Here is a 15,100-nt window from a genome sequence, read left to right as displayed (position 1 = left end):
TCAACACGTTTACAATGTGCTTTCCATCCCCCTCCTTATTTACTGGGCCGTGCACACAAAGGAGCAGGAAAGCAATCACACAGGAGCTGCTGACGATTCACTTTGACATACAGCAGAGGTGCCCTAAGAGAAAGGAAACTGCTTAGTGATCCGTGTACAACAAACTATGATGGGAATGTTACAGGCCTAGAGACTAGAAAGAGGGCTGGGAGAAAACCTACAAAGAGCAGCCTCTTCCTGCAGAGATCACACTCAAGACTTACAGGCAGCACAGGTACTGGAGGAGAGCAAGTCAAACTGCATGGGGATACAGCTGCATATAAAAATATACATATAAACAAGAAGCTTATCACCAAATTCTTTAAAGGAAGAGCCCAAATGATTTGGCAGGGAATAAAATTTTCAAAATTATCTGTTGCAATTAGTACCTAAAACCAGTGCCTGACGCTCAGGAGCTCAGCCACATTACAGTGGCTTAATATCCCATCACCTAGCCTGTACTAGAACAGTACATTTTGTGTCACATTTCTGGCAGGTACCAAAGCTTGGCTAATGCATTTTCACTCATTAAGCTGCAGAAAGGGATCGCCTATGAGCCTACAGATTTCTAAATGCTGTCAAGATTAAAATAGTATTTAAAGCCTGTGCAAGTTACCTGCAGCTTTTTTTGAAGACCAACTGTTTCAGTTTCTACGTTTGTGCAAGACTGTAGTGAGCCTGAAAATGGAAATTAGATGCCAAAATAATTAAGGCATTTTTTTAAAATCTTACCCTCTGCTATGCAGACTTTTTACTCCTACAAGACAGGAAACTGAGAAGCAGAGAAATGAAGCAGCATCACAAGATACGCACTTTACCGAACATTATTTACGTACTTCAATACCTCCCTTGCCAACTATAATTACTTGGGAGTTACTCAGGCAGGTCTAACAGCTAGATACAGATCTCAGGAATCCTGTGCCAAAACCCACGTCACCATATGCTAAGGTCATAAAAGACCTTCAAAAGCAAAGTTTGGTGAAATCAAACCATCATCAGACCAAAATCATTACTTTTATTCTAAAAGGGGGAAAGCCATTGGTACAACATAAATCATCTTTCCTGGAAGAAAAACTTGGAGACTTTGTTCTTTCAAAATATTCATCCTCCAGAGCAAGCTTGTTACCAATGCCTGTTGTTCTTCACTCAGACTGGATATATCCTCTGACTAAAGAGCACATAAAGAGCTCCCTCACACGCTCTCAGGAGCCACAGCGCTACAAATAAAAGCAGTCCGGTGTGTATTATTAATGACAAGTTATCGGAGGATCTAGGGCCACAGCCAGACAGGAGTTTTACTGTGCTCTAATTCTGTAGAGAAGATGAACTCTTAGCCAGGTCAGATCCCTCAGTTTCCCTTATTCTTTTCTCCTCTGTGCAAAGATTTGTGATAAACCATTTTGTCACAGCAGTCAGGAGGCGATTGCCCTGCCCTGAAGGCTTATAACTCAGCTTTAACTAAAAGACAAAGGGAGCCAAGTAAGGAGACGCTGGGTAGAGGCACAAAAAACTTAAACATTATATAAAAAGGGCAAAGTGAATTTTATTTTGGTACCAGTTAAATGTTATTAGAAGAGTACAGGAGCACACATATTGGCAGTTGTTAGAGCTGCAGTACAAGCCTCAGAGGTTCAATTTTCTGAGTGGCTACAGCTGTACCACCTTCTAAATCCTTGGGTCCTGATTTATTCATGGCATTAGGAATGCAAAATGCAAGCAGAGGGAAGTAGGCCAACAAGAGAATAGAAAGTAGGGACACAGAGGAACTAGTTTCTTCATTCCAGCTGAAAACAGGTTGAAATTATTAACACTTTCAGAGCAAGCTCTCTCTGGAAAGGCAACACAGCCTGATGCATAAAAATGCACAAATGAGTCTCTCCCCACAAAATAAAATCATGATTAACAGAAACACAAAGCAAATATGGCTTCAGAAAAAGAATTTAGCTTAACTCTAGCCCAAGGCATTTGCATTTTTAGATGCATAATACTCAGGCCAATGTGCCTGACATGGGAGGGGTTAATGGCTTTGGTTCTGTGAACTGTGGACCAGACATTCAGCTGGTGCAACTGAACATAGATCCATTAGAAATTCATGGAGCTATGCCTGCTTACCCCAGACAGGATTTTGGCCCTGTACTTTGAAATCCTATCTAATACCCACTTGGAGATTTTTCTAAAGGGCAAGGCTTCACTTTCTGGAAGCATCTAAACAGGCTACTAGAAAAGCTGCAGAATGTGGTTGAGCTGGAATGACTGCTGCCCTGACCTGCTTCTAATATTACAAATCTCCTAAATTGAAAGCATGTAGAAGCCTCCCGAGAAGGGAGGCCAGACAGATATTGGAGCGAATCATCAACTTTTGTTCATAGGGAGACAGGACACAAACCAGCATTCCCCCAGATCAGCTGAGGCTAGAAATTTGGACACTGAAACAGCATCCTCTAGAAATAAAAAACACACTCAAGAGAGTAGACTCAAGTGACGTGAAAGCATTTACGTACTTTCTAGTGAAACATGTTGAATACAATCCCCTCAGAGCGAGGTTACAGGCCTGACCTAAACTTAAATATTCTGGGCTGCTGACTGACAACATGAATGTGAGCCTTAAATGAACTTTTCATCCTGCATCGTTCCTATCAAACAGTACCACAAAACAGTTGTTTCTGCTACGCTTTCAGAGTGCATACATATGGCAGGCACCTTACAACAGGCAGCAAAGGGCACTAGAGGAAAGTCGCTGATTTTTCACTTCCAGGAAATGGATGGGTCTTGATTATGTCCATTTTAGTCCTCAGAACAGATGCTGTGGTCAGCCAAGTCTTTGAGCATATACTTGTAATAGAAAATGGTCTGCAAAATTTACCACAGTGATTAGAGGGTAAAGAGCAAGCAGGGGAAAAAAAAACCACAAAAAAACAACCAAAAAAACCCACAAAGACGTACAGCAGCACATTCCTCCCTTAAAGGACCATTCTTCCATTCAAGTGGAATGTTAGTAAAGTCAGATATTTAGAGAAAAAAGAAGAAAAAATGTCCAGATGTAAAAGAAGACAAAAACTACCAAGACATACAAAGAGGCTAAAAGTCATCTCAAGTGTCCAGTAATACTAGGCACAGCATTGCTGCATGGGAAGGATTTTAAACAGCCATCTTGACCAACAAAGCTGACATTAAAGGAAAATTATATGCCCTGTTATTTTATTTCTGCACCTCTAAGCCTGTGCACTCGAATCACAAAATTGTACACAATTTGTTTAAAGAATTTTGTAACACAGGGTATAATAAAAGACCTGTGATGCTGCAACATCAGTCTTCCATAACACGATTCTGTGTTCTCTCAACCAAACACCAACCTCAAGGGAAAACTGATCTCAGGGACCAGTACCTATATAACGTTCAGTATATCCTAAAGGATTCTGCTATAAGCCTCTTTAAATACGTTTACATATATCACACACACTCTTAAGAATCTAGGCACCTTTCACAACTGAAATGAAGCCTCTGGCAGCACCTTCCAGCCTGACAGGAATGCTACAGAGCTCTGCTCCTTCCAACATAAACTCCAAACGGCACCCAGGTAACATGAAGTCTGTCTTCCTGGCTAAAACAGAATGCTTCTTTGAGATGTTCTGTATTTGCTCCTTTCCCCACTGAATGAGCCTGCCATACACAGATCTATAACCGGGTCCATGTCTTCACCTCGTGTTTTTGTAGGGCTGTCAATCCCTCCAGCCCTATTCCTATACAGAATCCCAGTGCAGCAATATGGAAGTACAAGTCTGGTCAACATCTGAAGACAATTGTATGGTGTAAGGACAAAAGCTAAGGATTAATTTGTCCTTAAGGAATGCAGTACATAGGCTTTCCAGCATAAGTGCTAGCATTTCCAATACCTTTTTGAAGGTAGCTTCATAGAAAAATTATAAAAACAACTATGGAGCTACAGAGCTCTCCTCCTTGGGTCCTTAGCTGAAAACTTGAAGGAGTCTAACAAATAATAGGCAACATTATGATAGGGATTGCCAGCCAGTGGTGTTGGGATAGTCTTCAGCCAACAAGCTGAGCTGGTCCAAAACAACAGTACCAGCCTTTAAAGGAGATAACTGGTTATATGTTAGGGCCACATCTTGAAACATATACACTCGGAGGAATTTGTAATTTGTAGAGTTTCCTCTGTTGAGAAAATATAATCAGGATTTTTGAAGAGCTGTTTCTCTTGACAGAAATCAGTGAGCAGCACTTATACTAGCTGGAATAACACAGCCAGATGAGAAAGGGCAATTACTTCAGCCTAAGCAGATCTCTCTGCAAATCTCTTTCTTTCAAAGTCTTCAGTGAAAGATTTTCTTATTCTCTGGAGACAATATGTATACACATATAAATATATATACACATATTAACCAGACCATCTATTTAAGCCAAGAAGCATGGTACTCAACCTAGAACCAGTCTGATTTTCAGAGGATGAAGAAAGCAAATACATCCTTAGTGGCTCTGGAGTCACTCTCTGATTTCTTTACTGGATAAAAGTACAGATTCACAATGCAAAATTCAGTATACTCTGACCCATCTTTCAAGTGGTTACAACCTCATTTTACAGCAGTGAAATAAAGTTCACACAAATTTTGGAGACCCGAGTTCAGCTTCTCCCAACTTCTACTCAGTATTAAATGAAACGACAAGAGAAGATTTTGTAGCAGAGTTCCTTCAAAATGGCATGTTGAAAACATTTTACAGAATATAAATTATATATATGTACACGTATAATATACAGCCCTTACAGAGCTAAAAACACAAAAAGGAAAGCTACATTTGCACCTATCAATAGAAAACGGTGAGCTGGTGGCAACATTGTTCAAGTGCTCAAATCATCAATAAACCATCAACCGAGCACCAAATTTTCTAGCTGCATTAGAACATTATAAGCCACTTTAGCAAAAAGTCTCTTTTGGTAGCTTCATAATGAAAATGAAGTTCAGGAAGGTCAGTTTGGTCAGCTGTTAAAAGCCAGTATAAACACGGTACAACAGGGAATTGGGAAACTCGTAGTGCTCCAATCCAGTACATACACAGTATCCCTGAAAGGCTAATTAAATTGTTTCTCATGACCCACTGTCGAGGAAGGCAAAGCAGATCAGGGATCAACATGACTTATAAATGAAGCAGCACTGCTCATTGCAGTTTTGAGATGGAAAATGTTTGTTTCTCAATCAAAGCAGATACTCCAACAGAGAAAAATGAGGATGAAAAATGCAGATGATACGTAACATATGAGCTCAGCAGCTTCAGACCAGAGAAGTTCAACAGGGACAAGAGGGGGTTCAGTGCTAGTAAACCAAGCCAGCCTAAGCATTCCTTCCGTGTCTTCACTTTCCTAAAATAGATGTCAGTACAAAAATACAGATGAGGGTAATTGCTCTGCTTCTTTTTGCTCTAAAGAATTAGTGACACGTCCATTATATTCTGCTTTCCTGTTCCAGATGACAAAAAGACTCCAGTGAGTCCCAGGGTCACACTTGCAAATTCCCTGCTTTACTGTGAGAGGCCTGGGAAACACGATTGATGCTGCTTTCGATAAAGACCTTCAGGCCCTTTAGACCTTGTGCATAGAGATATTCCAGATACCAGTTCTCCTATAAAAACAGAAAGAATAGTCAGATGTGCAGGACATAGCTTTGTCTCTTTCTTAGGCCAATCTGAAAAGGTCTGCAAATATCGCCTTCCTGTTTGACAACATTCATCCTAGTCTGTAAATACCCACAGGTATACAAGGTCACATCCTGTTCCCAAATGCCCAAACTTTTCACTTATGTATTACACATTCTTAGTTTCAACATGACAAATCACGATCTTTTTTTAATACTGAAGGTGTTTATAAATCCCAGTTCTAAAAAGAGCAATGTCTTTTGGAACAACAGTGAAGATGTCAGGAACCAAATGAACATGGATATAAAAGCCTTCATTCCATCACTAATGGTGATTCCTCCAGATCAGGTTTGAAGTACACTGTGATACAGGAATGAAAACAAACTGCTACTGTATGTGCTCAGTGGAGGATCCCTGTTCAAAGCTATAACAAAGCTACACATCCATCTCAGAAATTTAATATTAAGTTCATTGATAACAGAAATTTTGCTTCAAGTACACCAAAAATATAACTTTTTCTGAAGCCTGCAGAGAACAATAAACAGCCTTGTCCTGATACTGCACTGACTCATGGAGGAAATACATAAAAGTCTCAGACCGCTACCCACAGATGGCTAGATACATAACTTCTCGGGTGTTGATGTCCTCATGTTTGGCCCTGTTAAGAGACTGAACCAAAGTCTACAGCTGGAATTTTCCCCTTTCAAAATTTTTACAGAGCATTTGTGGAATTGGTGAATATTTTCACCTCATCCTCTTCTACACAGCTGCTGAAAATTGCCTGTTTTCACTTCACTAAAACAAGAAATCTTACCTTAATTAAACTGAAGTTGAAGGTGGTATCATCTGGCCAAGCCTTAAGGAGAGAGAATAAAAACAGTATCAAGTCAGATAAAAAGTATGTCCAGAGTTGCTGGGCCTCTGCTTAGTCCCCTCCTAAATCAGGAATGGCAGGTGTGCAAAGAAATTCAGACACTTTTAATCATGCTTCAGAATGGGCTTCCAGCATCATACTGTGTCCACAAGTGGCAAAGTAATGTGGAGACCCTCTTGCTCTGTGCTGCAGCATTACTGGATAGCAACAGAGAATATTTATAGGTATCTTTAACCATTGTCTCTCTACAGTGTAAAAGCTACCCCTTCAAAACATTAGACAGATAATTCCCAACAATGAGAAAGAGCAAGAGGAGAGAACCTACTGACATTTATATTATTGCTTATGTTCTCTGAGTGTGCTGCAGAGCAGTGCCCTCTGGTGCTCAGCACTGAAATGTTTAAGAAAAGATGGCACTGCAGCTAAATATTTTTTCCTGTCTTAAGATACACCTGTGATAACTGCTAAGCAAAATCTCTTCCTTGGTTCTGCGGTAGGAAGAATACAAAAATTCTGCACCAGAAGGTTTTGGGTTAGTTTTTTTGGGTGGGTTTTTTTTTTTTTCATTTGTTCGGGGTTTTTTTGTTTGGTTTTTTTTTCTTACAAAATCTACAAAGAAGAATCAAGAAGCCTCAGAATGGAAAGGATCTAGACAAAAGATATGAAAAACTAATCCTGCTACAACAGCAGAAAGACCAAGGAAAAGGAGTTGTATATAACAAAAATAAAACCGCCTCCTCTGGCAAAGACAAAACTCGGGTTTAATCAGCAGTAAGAGACAAACTACCTAGATTCAGGACATTGAGTATATAAATGAAGGCAAATTTGTGAAGTGCTCCTAACCAGCATTCTTTGCTTCAACTTTAACCTCGGGTTTCCCTTGCTTCATTCCAGGAGCTGCACCTACGCACGCCTTCAGTCTGCCAGCAATTCCTCACAACAAAACAGCATCTTTGTACACCCCTTGGATAGCCTACAAAACCTGATTTCTCACAGCAGCATGCACATCTCAGAACAACAACAACTCTGACAAGCTGCTCCCTCCATTATTCAGTAGCTGCATTGAACACATGATGGCACCCGGAATTCAAAACGACTACTAGCAGAACTCATATCAGACAGTACAAGACAGCACCATATTATCTTACTTCTGTACGTGAAGTAGCTACTTGTATTGCATTTTTAATAAGCCATTCTCAAAACCTACTGCAAAAGCCAGAAAGCACTGCTAAAAGTTCTACCATGCACACAGGTATACAATTTAACTATGTATTTCTTGACCTTCTGGAGTTTAAATGTTTGGGTCACACTCCATATTTTGTGGGGCAGGATGCACTATCGGGAAGCTTTTACTGAACTAGTAATTTATTTCATTATTTACCTATTTTAGTTCTATTCTGAAAATGATTATAAGTACAAATTCACATCTAAAACTGTTACATGCATGTTTTCATACCATGCAAACAAAGACTATTCAAATTGTGCCACTGATCTGACACAAACACAGAATGCCATACCAGCTTTTGAAAGCGCAGTTGACTCTACAAGTCAGCCAGTACACTGAGAGACACTTCTCTAGAGAAACGGTCAAGATAGAACATCTGGTGCTGCCAAAGGCCCAAATGTTGGCCTACACCATTACCTGCTGCAGGAAGAGGACAGCATAGCCCATCATGGCTGGGTGGTAGACAATGTTAAAGCTGGTTTTGAATTCCTGCACTGTGGTTTTCTTCAGCAGTTCATCATCCATACAAAGACCTTGAGGATGAATATCCTTCTGGAATGCACTGGATGTCCACAGACAACCCACCATAGCTATTATGTACTGGTTGTACTCTTGGTATGTCTGGCTACTGAACTTGAATTGCAGTATTTTCTGAGGGACAAGAAAACAAATCAATAAATAGCATCCTCAAAGCAGTTGTGAGTTCACTCCAGTCCTTAAAAGAATGCCATCAGAACACCTCCCCTCCATTCAACCCAATTCCTTGCCAAAGTCTGTTCTAGCACATAGCAGATTTGTCCACAATACCTTTTTACTCAGCTCATTTTCTTTTGCAGCCACCAAGTTGGTTCGATACCTGAAAAAACAAACAAAAGAGAAGGTTAGGTGCCTGTAAATTTTTACTACCTACCAGTGTTGAAAAAAGCTGGAGGAATGTATTAAGAAAGCTTATTTCCTCCACGAAAGAGATCAAACTTTACTGGTAAAAGAGAGACATGAAAAAGAATTCAAAGGGGCTTTATCACTTGGCATAGACCCACCCTTTCCAAGCAGAGTAGAGAGACATCCAATAATATTCATCTCTTAAATGATTAAGACATGACCAGTTTGCCTGGGACAGTCACCTTCATAGAAGCAATACACAAGAATTGACATACAGCTTTAAAATCAGCAGAAAAATGCAGTGTATTTTTAAGAAGCTTTCATTCACTAAGCAAAGAAACAGAAGCCACTGGAAGTAATGCAACTTGACAGTTGTCCTATATAATAAGCACAAGATCCTCTTATTTCCCAGAGACCATCCTGTCATGTTAATTACCCTGCAGACTCGTTAGAGAAAGCCACATGGAGAGCCCTGCACCAGATGTCAGCAATTGGCTACTCTTCTTCTCAGATGCCACCACTGGAACTAACAAGGCCAAGAACCGCAGCCATGTTGGGGGATCCTGCAGAGAGCTAAACAGTGCTGGTTTTGAGGCAGTCCCAAATTCCCACAGAGTTTGGAGGTGGCAGAATTGCCTCCTACTCAGCACATTACAGAATTTGTAAGGAAAAGCTCAAGTCTAGTGGTCAAAGCACAGGAATGAAAAGTTGCATAGTTAACTACTAGTGATTCCAGCTGGCTGACTTAAGTTCTCTCAAAACAATATGGGAACTCCTTCCTTCACATATCAAAGATATGGAAATAATACTAGGAAAGAGGTCAGAATCCTGCTATTTTGGATAACAGACTGAAAAAAAAAGAGAGTAGGAACTACAGCTATAAAATCCTGTATCGTGAAAGCTGGGCACAACTGGAACTTTCACCTTTGCCTTGCATGGTAAGAAAAAGTAGATTTCAGATTTTACACCAAAGTAATTTCATTTCCAAAAGATTGAAAGAGAAGACAAGGAGTCCCTCAGCCCACACCATTTGTAGTACCTGTACATAATGTAGCAGAGCTGATTCAAGCTGACAGAATCCATGCTGAGAAGTGCTGGGTAGAAAACTCCAGCAGGAGGCATTATCAACAAAGGCAGATTGTACCTCAGATATATGTCACACACCTGCAGGAAGGAATGAAGCAAATCCAGGCAGATTATTACTGCCATCAACAAACCCCAAATCAAAGAGCAAAAGAGCATGACACTGCATTCCAGCCAGGTCCATCAACTTCACCTAGGAGGGAAGGCCAGGGTGAAGCAATTCCATTTGTTTCCTTCTCACTTTGAGACATATTCACCAGTTCATATCTCAGTCTTTGCTTCAACCATTCAGGTATACCATTTGTTTTGACATGGTTACTTGCTGAGTCAAATCTACCCAGATCCCTGTAAAAAAGCAGCAGCCATTTTTTTCTGATCTTTTAGATCATTCCAACATATGTAGCTGGGATTGCACTAGACCTGACCTTGTTCCTAGCCTGGTTTGCTGATACCAGCAAGCCAAACAGACCACACATCTCTTCCAATTAGGAAATGAAATCTTTCTATTTGACCTTGCTGGAATTGCATGAACACACGATAAAGCTTTGCTCTAAGAAAAGATGATATGGCCATAAGACATGGGTTTATTATCAGACTCATGTTTAGAATTTAAGGTTGAGTTTCAAGAAAAAAAAACATTTTAAAATTCTGCAAATTTAACAAGATCTTCAGCTATGATGACAGTCTTAAAGTATGGATAAATAATTGAAAGTAATATTGCTGTAACTTAACACATTACTGTCCTCTACAGCTTAGCCACAGTAACTATTCACAAAAATATGCTCTTCAGGAAGGTATGCGTCATTCTCAGAAGAGTACTGGTGTAAGAATATGCATATCTAGTCACTACAGCTCAAACCATAAACAATTAAGCTCTGACAGCCCGCCATCTTGAAGATGGATACTTTTTACATTTTGTTAAATTAGGCACAACAATTGTTTTAGGACTCTTCCCCTAATCTCATAACAGAGTTTTCACTAAAGATTGTTTGCCAGACCTTCACCTTTCCTCTTGCCCTCAGTACAGCTATACCATGTAAGGTATAGGCAGATATTTGTATGTAACTGAATTACTGGTATTTTCAGAAATCTAGACTCTTTACTTAATATCTCAGCTGTATGATTTTAGAAATCTCTAGAGTTCTGAATACATAAGCAAAACATCAAGAAAAAATTCAAATCCTAGTTGTCTGCTAAAGCACCAATAATCATATATCGAAGGGTGCATGATTCTCTCTATATTCCCATAAAACAAGCATTTACTTATTTTAAACACACTGTCTTATGCAAATGTTGTTGCCCATTAGTTTTGTGCATTTTAATGGACATTTTAGTTACAAGTAGATCCCAGAACTATCATTTTTTTTTCCAACCCTTCCAACAATTTTATCCAAATTGTAAGATCAACAACAGCATGGCTGGAGTTCCCATGGCAGTAAGCAGATCTACAGAGAGGACGTGAGGAAGCTAGAGAGTAGGCTTAAGCCTATTTGACGGTGCTTAGTTTGTCTACAAGACAAACTGGGGAAAAAACTTCATTTTTTAAGGGAACATTTAAGGAAAAAATCAGGATATGTTGTTTGAAATTGAACTGAATATTGTTCTTTCCTATAAGATTAGCATTAAAAAAGCATGTTATGCTACATTGTTACTTCCCCTTCCACAGTTCACCTCTGACTTAAGAGCAACCACCTTCTAGCAGCATATTTAGTTCTGCCTATGGATGCAACAGCAGCAGCTATCACTTGTAGATCTACCAAGTATTTGGAACATTCTTGCCTTTAATCACAAAGTTCTGTAAACTACAACGAGGAAGGTGTTTTCATGCTCTAGCTTAAAAAAATGCAAACAGCCTTACACTATTGGGATTTTGAAAGCCAAAATAAATGGGATACATACAGTCTCATAGAAATCCAGGATGAAGTACAGCAAGAAAGTAGGATTGTTTTCCAAACGCAATGCAACAGTAGAGATCCATCCAACAAAGTGGATCAGTTCAGCCACCACATTCACTAGTCCAGAAAGGGTGGTATTCCTGCAGCAATGACGTGTATATACATTAATATATAGACCTCTTTGCAAACGGTAAAAACAACAAGTGGTAAAAAAGATGTTGAAGTTTATCCTCCTGCCCCACCAAGCATGCAGCAACCATGCATTTGTTCTTCAATATACCGAGTAACATACTGTTACCAACATTATTACAAACATGACCCAGTGTTACATGTCAGTGTTACAAGGATTTTGACTTCTGGACATTTCGAGAAAGAACAGGATTGACAAGAGAGCTTACAATATAGCAGAAACATTAGAACATTATTAACCTTCTAGTCGGTCTTTATGCTAGGTAATAGGGCTAGAATATGTATCTAAATACACTAGTGAACAATGCACAGAATACTGCATTGCTTTTATTTCAGACAAACTTACAAAGAATGGGCTTGAGAGTCAGACTCTGAATCCAGATGAATCACGTGCCAATTTAACCAGTTCTGCAACAGCTCTTTCAGGCTCTCGAGAACACTGCACTGCAAGAGGCAAAAAGAAAACAGGTTGATGACAATTTACATAAGTGAATAATACTAAACAAAAAATGCCATGAGAATTGACACATACAAGGAAAGATATCAGAAGTTTCTCAGGACCACAGAGAGCAGTGAGATAATTGCATGTCCCCTTGAACTGAATGTATGTGTCACATAGCTTTTCCTGGAGAATGAGAGTTTCAAATACTGAGTTAAAATTGCAGTAAAACAAACTAACTATTGTCTTGTGTACTATCAGTTCTTTTTATTTCCAGAGCCCCAGTTTAATTCCAGTCAAAAAAGAAAATATCTTAAAGGCATTCAAATTCCCAAAGAAATTACATTGTAAGTATATATTTTACCCTCATTTGGGCACAGACTTCCCCAAAAGAAGTCCCCTATACAATCCCTCAGACTGCTACACCTGACACAAAGGCAGATAGCAATACCAACTAGAAGTAAACAGCCACTGTACTCACTTAAATTACCTTAAAGTAAAGGGACGATGTGAAAAAGAGCTGTGCCAGGGGATCATAGAGATGTGACTTCATTTCTGAAACAAATGAGAAAGCAGCATGATAATCTGTGCACAAATTCTATCCCCCAAGATCAGATATTGTCCAGCCTCACCCAAAGGATCTGCAACACATACCAGAGAAGCTGCTGAGGGGGATCCAACTCACAAGTCTGAGGATTTGTGATCGGCAGCAGAAGCCATCCCAGAGAGGAAGGCTTTTATAGAGGAACTCTTCACAGGAAGAAAATCCCTCCTACAAAGCAGAAGATGAACATTCAAAAACTCATCTCATATGCCTGCACCTTGCCATGCTCACTTCACCCTGGAGAAAGAGGCTTACACCTCCTTCCTGCCATACAGTTCACCAGGACATTCAAATTATCATTCTCAGTATCATTCTCAAATTATCTTTCCTGCAGAAAACAAGGTCATCTCCAGAATATTGACTTGCTGTAGGAATATGTATTTTTATTACTTAAAACACCGTCACTTCTCAGAGATACTACAGGAAACAGGCAAGTCCCAAAAGTACTTTCAGGGAAGACTTCGTGAAACCCTTGGTTTCCACAAAACAGGCACTTACCTGCAAGAAACACTCTGTCTTGTATACAGTTTCCAGGAAGTCCTTGAATTCTTCTTCATATCCGTAATTATCAGCCACACACCAGGTGCATTCTAAACAGGAGAGAATACTGTATTTGAATATGAGCACAGCAAGAATAAGCACAATCAGAAACAAAATTCAGTTCTCCTCCAGTAGTTGTTTTAACACTATGTGATTATCACTATAAATCTGAATAGCAAAGTACCATTATTGAAATGTGAAAAGCCTCAGACATCCTTTACCTCCCTACCATGCAAGATAATACTAAGTTCCTACCTTCCTGAAGAGTCTGGCCCATCCAATAGTAGAGCCTCAGATAAATAGAATCATCTTTGATGCAATTCATGTAGTGAAGCAATAAAGGGTTTGTTAGCACTGAACCCATCTGGGAAGGAAACTGCAAGAGAAATCAAGAAATTCAGTATTTACATCAGCAAACTGCCAGAGAATCTCATTCTATCAGAGTTGGCCAATCGTTTTACCAGCAACAAGACCGTCTCTAGGACTCATTCATCACCCTCAGGTAGGACTAGATGCTCTGTCAGAACTAGGTAGCCCACCCACTATTCACATATAAACAGGGCATAGAGGAATATCCTTCGATCTCTCAAAACGTTCAGTGAGCTTACCGAGACCTTCCTGAAACTCACCTCTAGGTGGTGGATATTTTGTAGGAGCTGAGAAAAAGTCTGCAGCTGCTCCACTGGAAAAGACTCATTCATACTGTACAAATCAACATGGTTCTTTTCCCTGTCCTCTTCTGAATTATTTTTGTTTGTACTGGTTGCAGGTATAATCAACTGGGTATTCCATTTCTGTAGAAAAGAAGCACAAATGAATAGCAATGACCCTGTTTCCAATGCAGTCAAGTGCACTTGTGACCAGTGTTCCCGTAAAGATCCTGTTTTGCAAAAAAGGTATCCAGGCTTTCATTATAATGGGAATGCTGCATTTCTACATAGCTAATCCACCCTTCCCAGTGCTGAAATAAAGCCTGACTCCCATTATTTGCCAATATTTATAATGAAAACAGCTGCTTGGCACATTCTAGGGTCTACCTTAGGCACATAACCTACCCTTTTTCGTGACTGAGGTTGAGCTGTGCCTAAAAACAGTGGCTGGGACAGGGGACAGTTTTCCTGGTTTCTTCGCCTTACTGTGTTGATTGCTGCTTTCCACGGGCCCTCTGAATTCTTGAAGTAAGTCTGAAAACATAAATCAGACATCTATGCAAGAAAACTAAGACAAACTAAGACAAAGCAACAGAAAGATCAGTTTCTATTCTGATAAACATCACCACAGTGATGTATATATACTCAACTCTGCTTGAAAGACCAAAAGGCTAGGTTTTCACAGCACAGAACTCTAATCATTGCTGTTTCATTACCTTTTGAATATAGTTCAACAGTTATGCTTTTATTTCCTTCTGAAATTATGTCCCCTTTTTCAGAAGAGATCTCCAACACTTCTGATTTATAATCCTCATTCAGATCAATCATAACTCATAGAGTAAATCTCAAGTATACATTAAAATAAAACATGACCAAGGTATGCTTATGCAAGTTACTAGGAAAGCTTCCCAAATTCAGCATCAGTGATATCCACCAAACAGAACATTTCAATGAGTAATCGAATTGTCAAATTAACACAGATACTACAGTGTCGTGGTTTAACCTGGAGGCAGCCAAATACCACGCAGCCGCTC

The 15,100-nt window shown here is 39.6% G+C and overlaps 1 protein-coding gene across 1 annotated transcript; it reads right to left on the bottom strand.

Moving 5' to 3' along the window:
• Window positions 1–5,549: 5,549 nt before the first annotated feature.
• On the bottom strand, window positions 5,550–14,600 carry CENPI (centromere protein I; the record flags this gene model as incomplete). The annotated part of the gene is made up of 13 exons (XM_009584650.1): window positions 5,550–5,669; window positions 6,488–6,541; window positions 8,202–8,435; window positions 8,592–8,640; window positions 9,706–9,830; window positions 11,649–11,784; window positions 12,180–12,277; window positions 12,763–12,827; window positions 12,927–13,044; window positions 13,375–13,466; window positions 13,672–13,792; window positions 14,046–14,210; window positions 14,472–14,600. Coding segments are annotated over 13 exons (1,506 nt in total), but the record flags the coding sequence as incomplete, so codon positions are not given.
• Between the last annotated feature and the right edge of the window lie 500 nt (window positions 14,601–15,100).

This window comes from Fulmarus glacialis, unplaced genomic scaffold, assembly GCF_000690835.1.
Source record: "Fulmarus glacialis isolate BGI_N327 unplaced genomic scaffold, ASM69083v1 scaffold15670, whole genome shotgun sequence".
Lineage (NCBI taxonomy): Eukaryota > Metazoa > Chordata > Aves > Procellariiformes > Procellariidae > Fulmarus > Fulmarus glacialis.
This window is presented reverse-complemented; position numbering and strand designations above follow the sequence as displayed.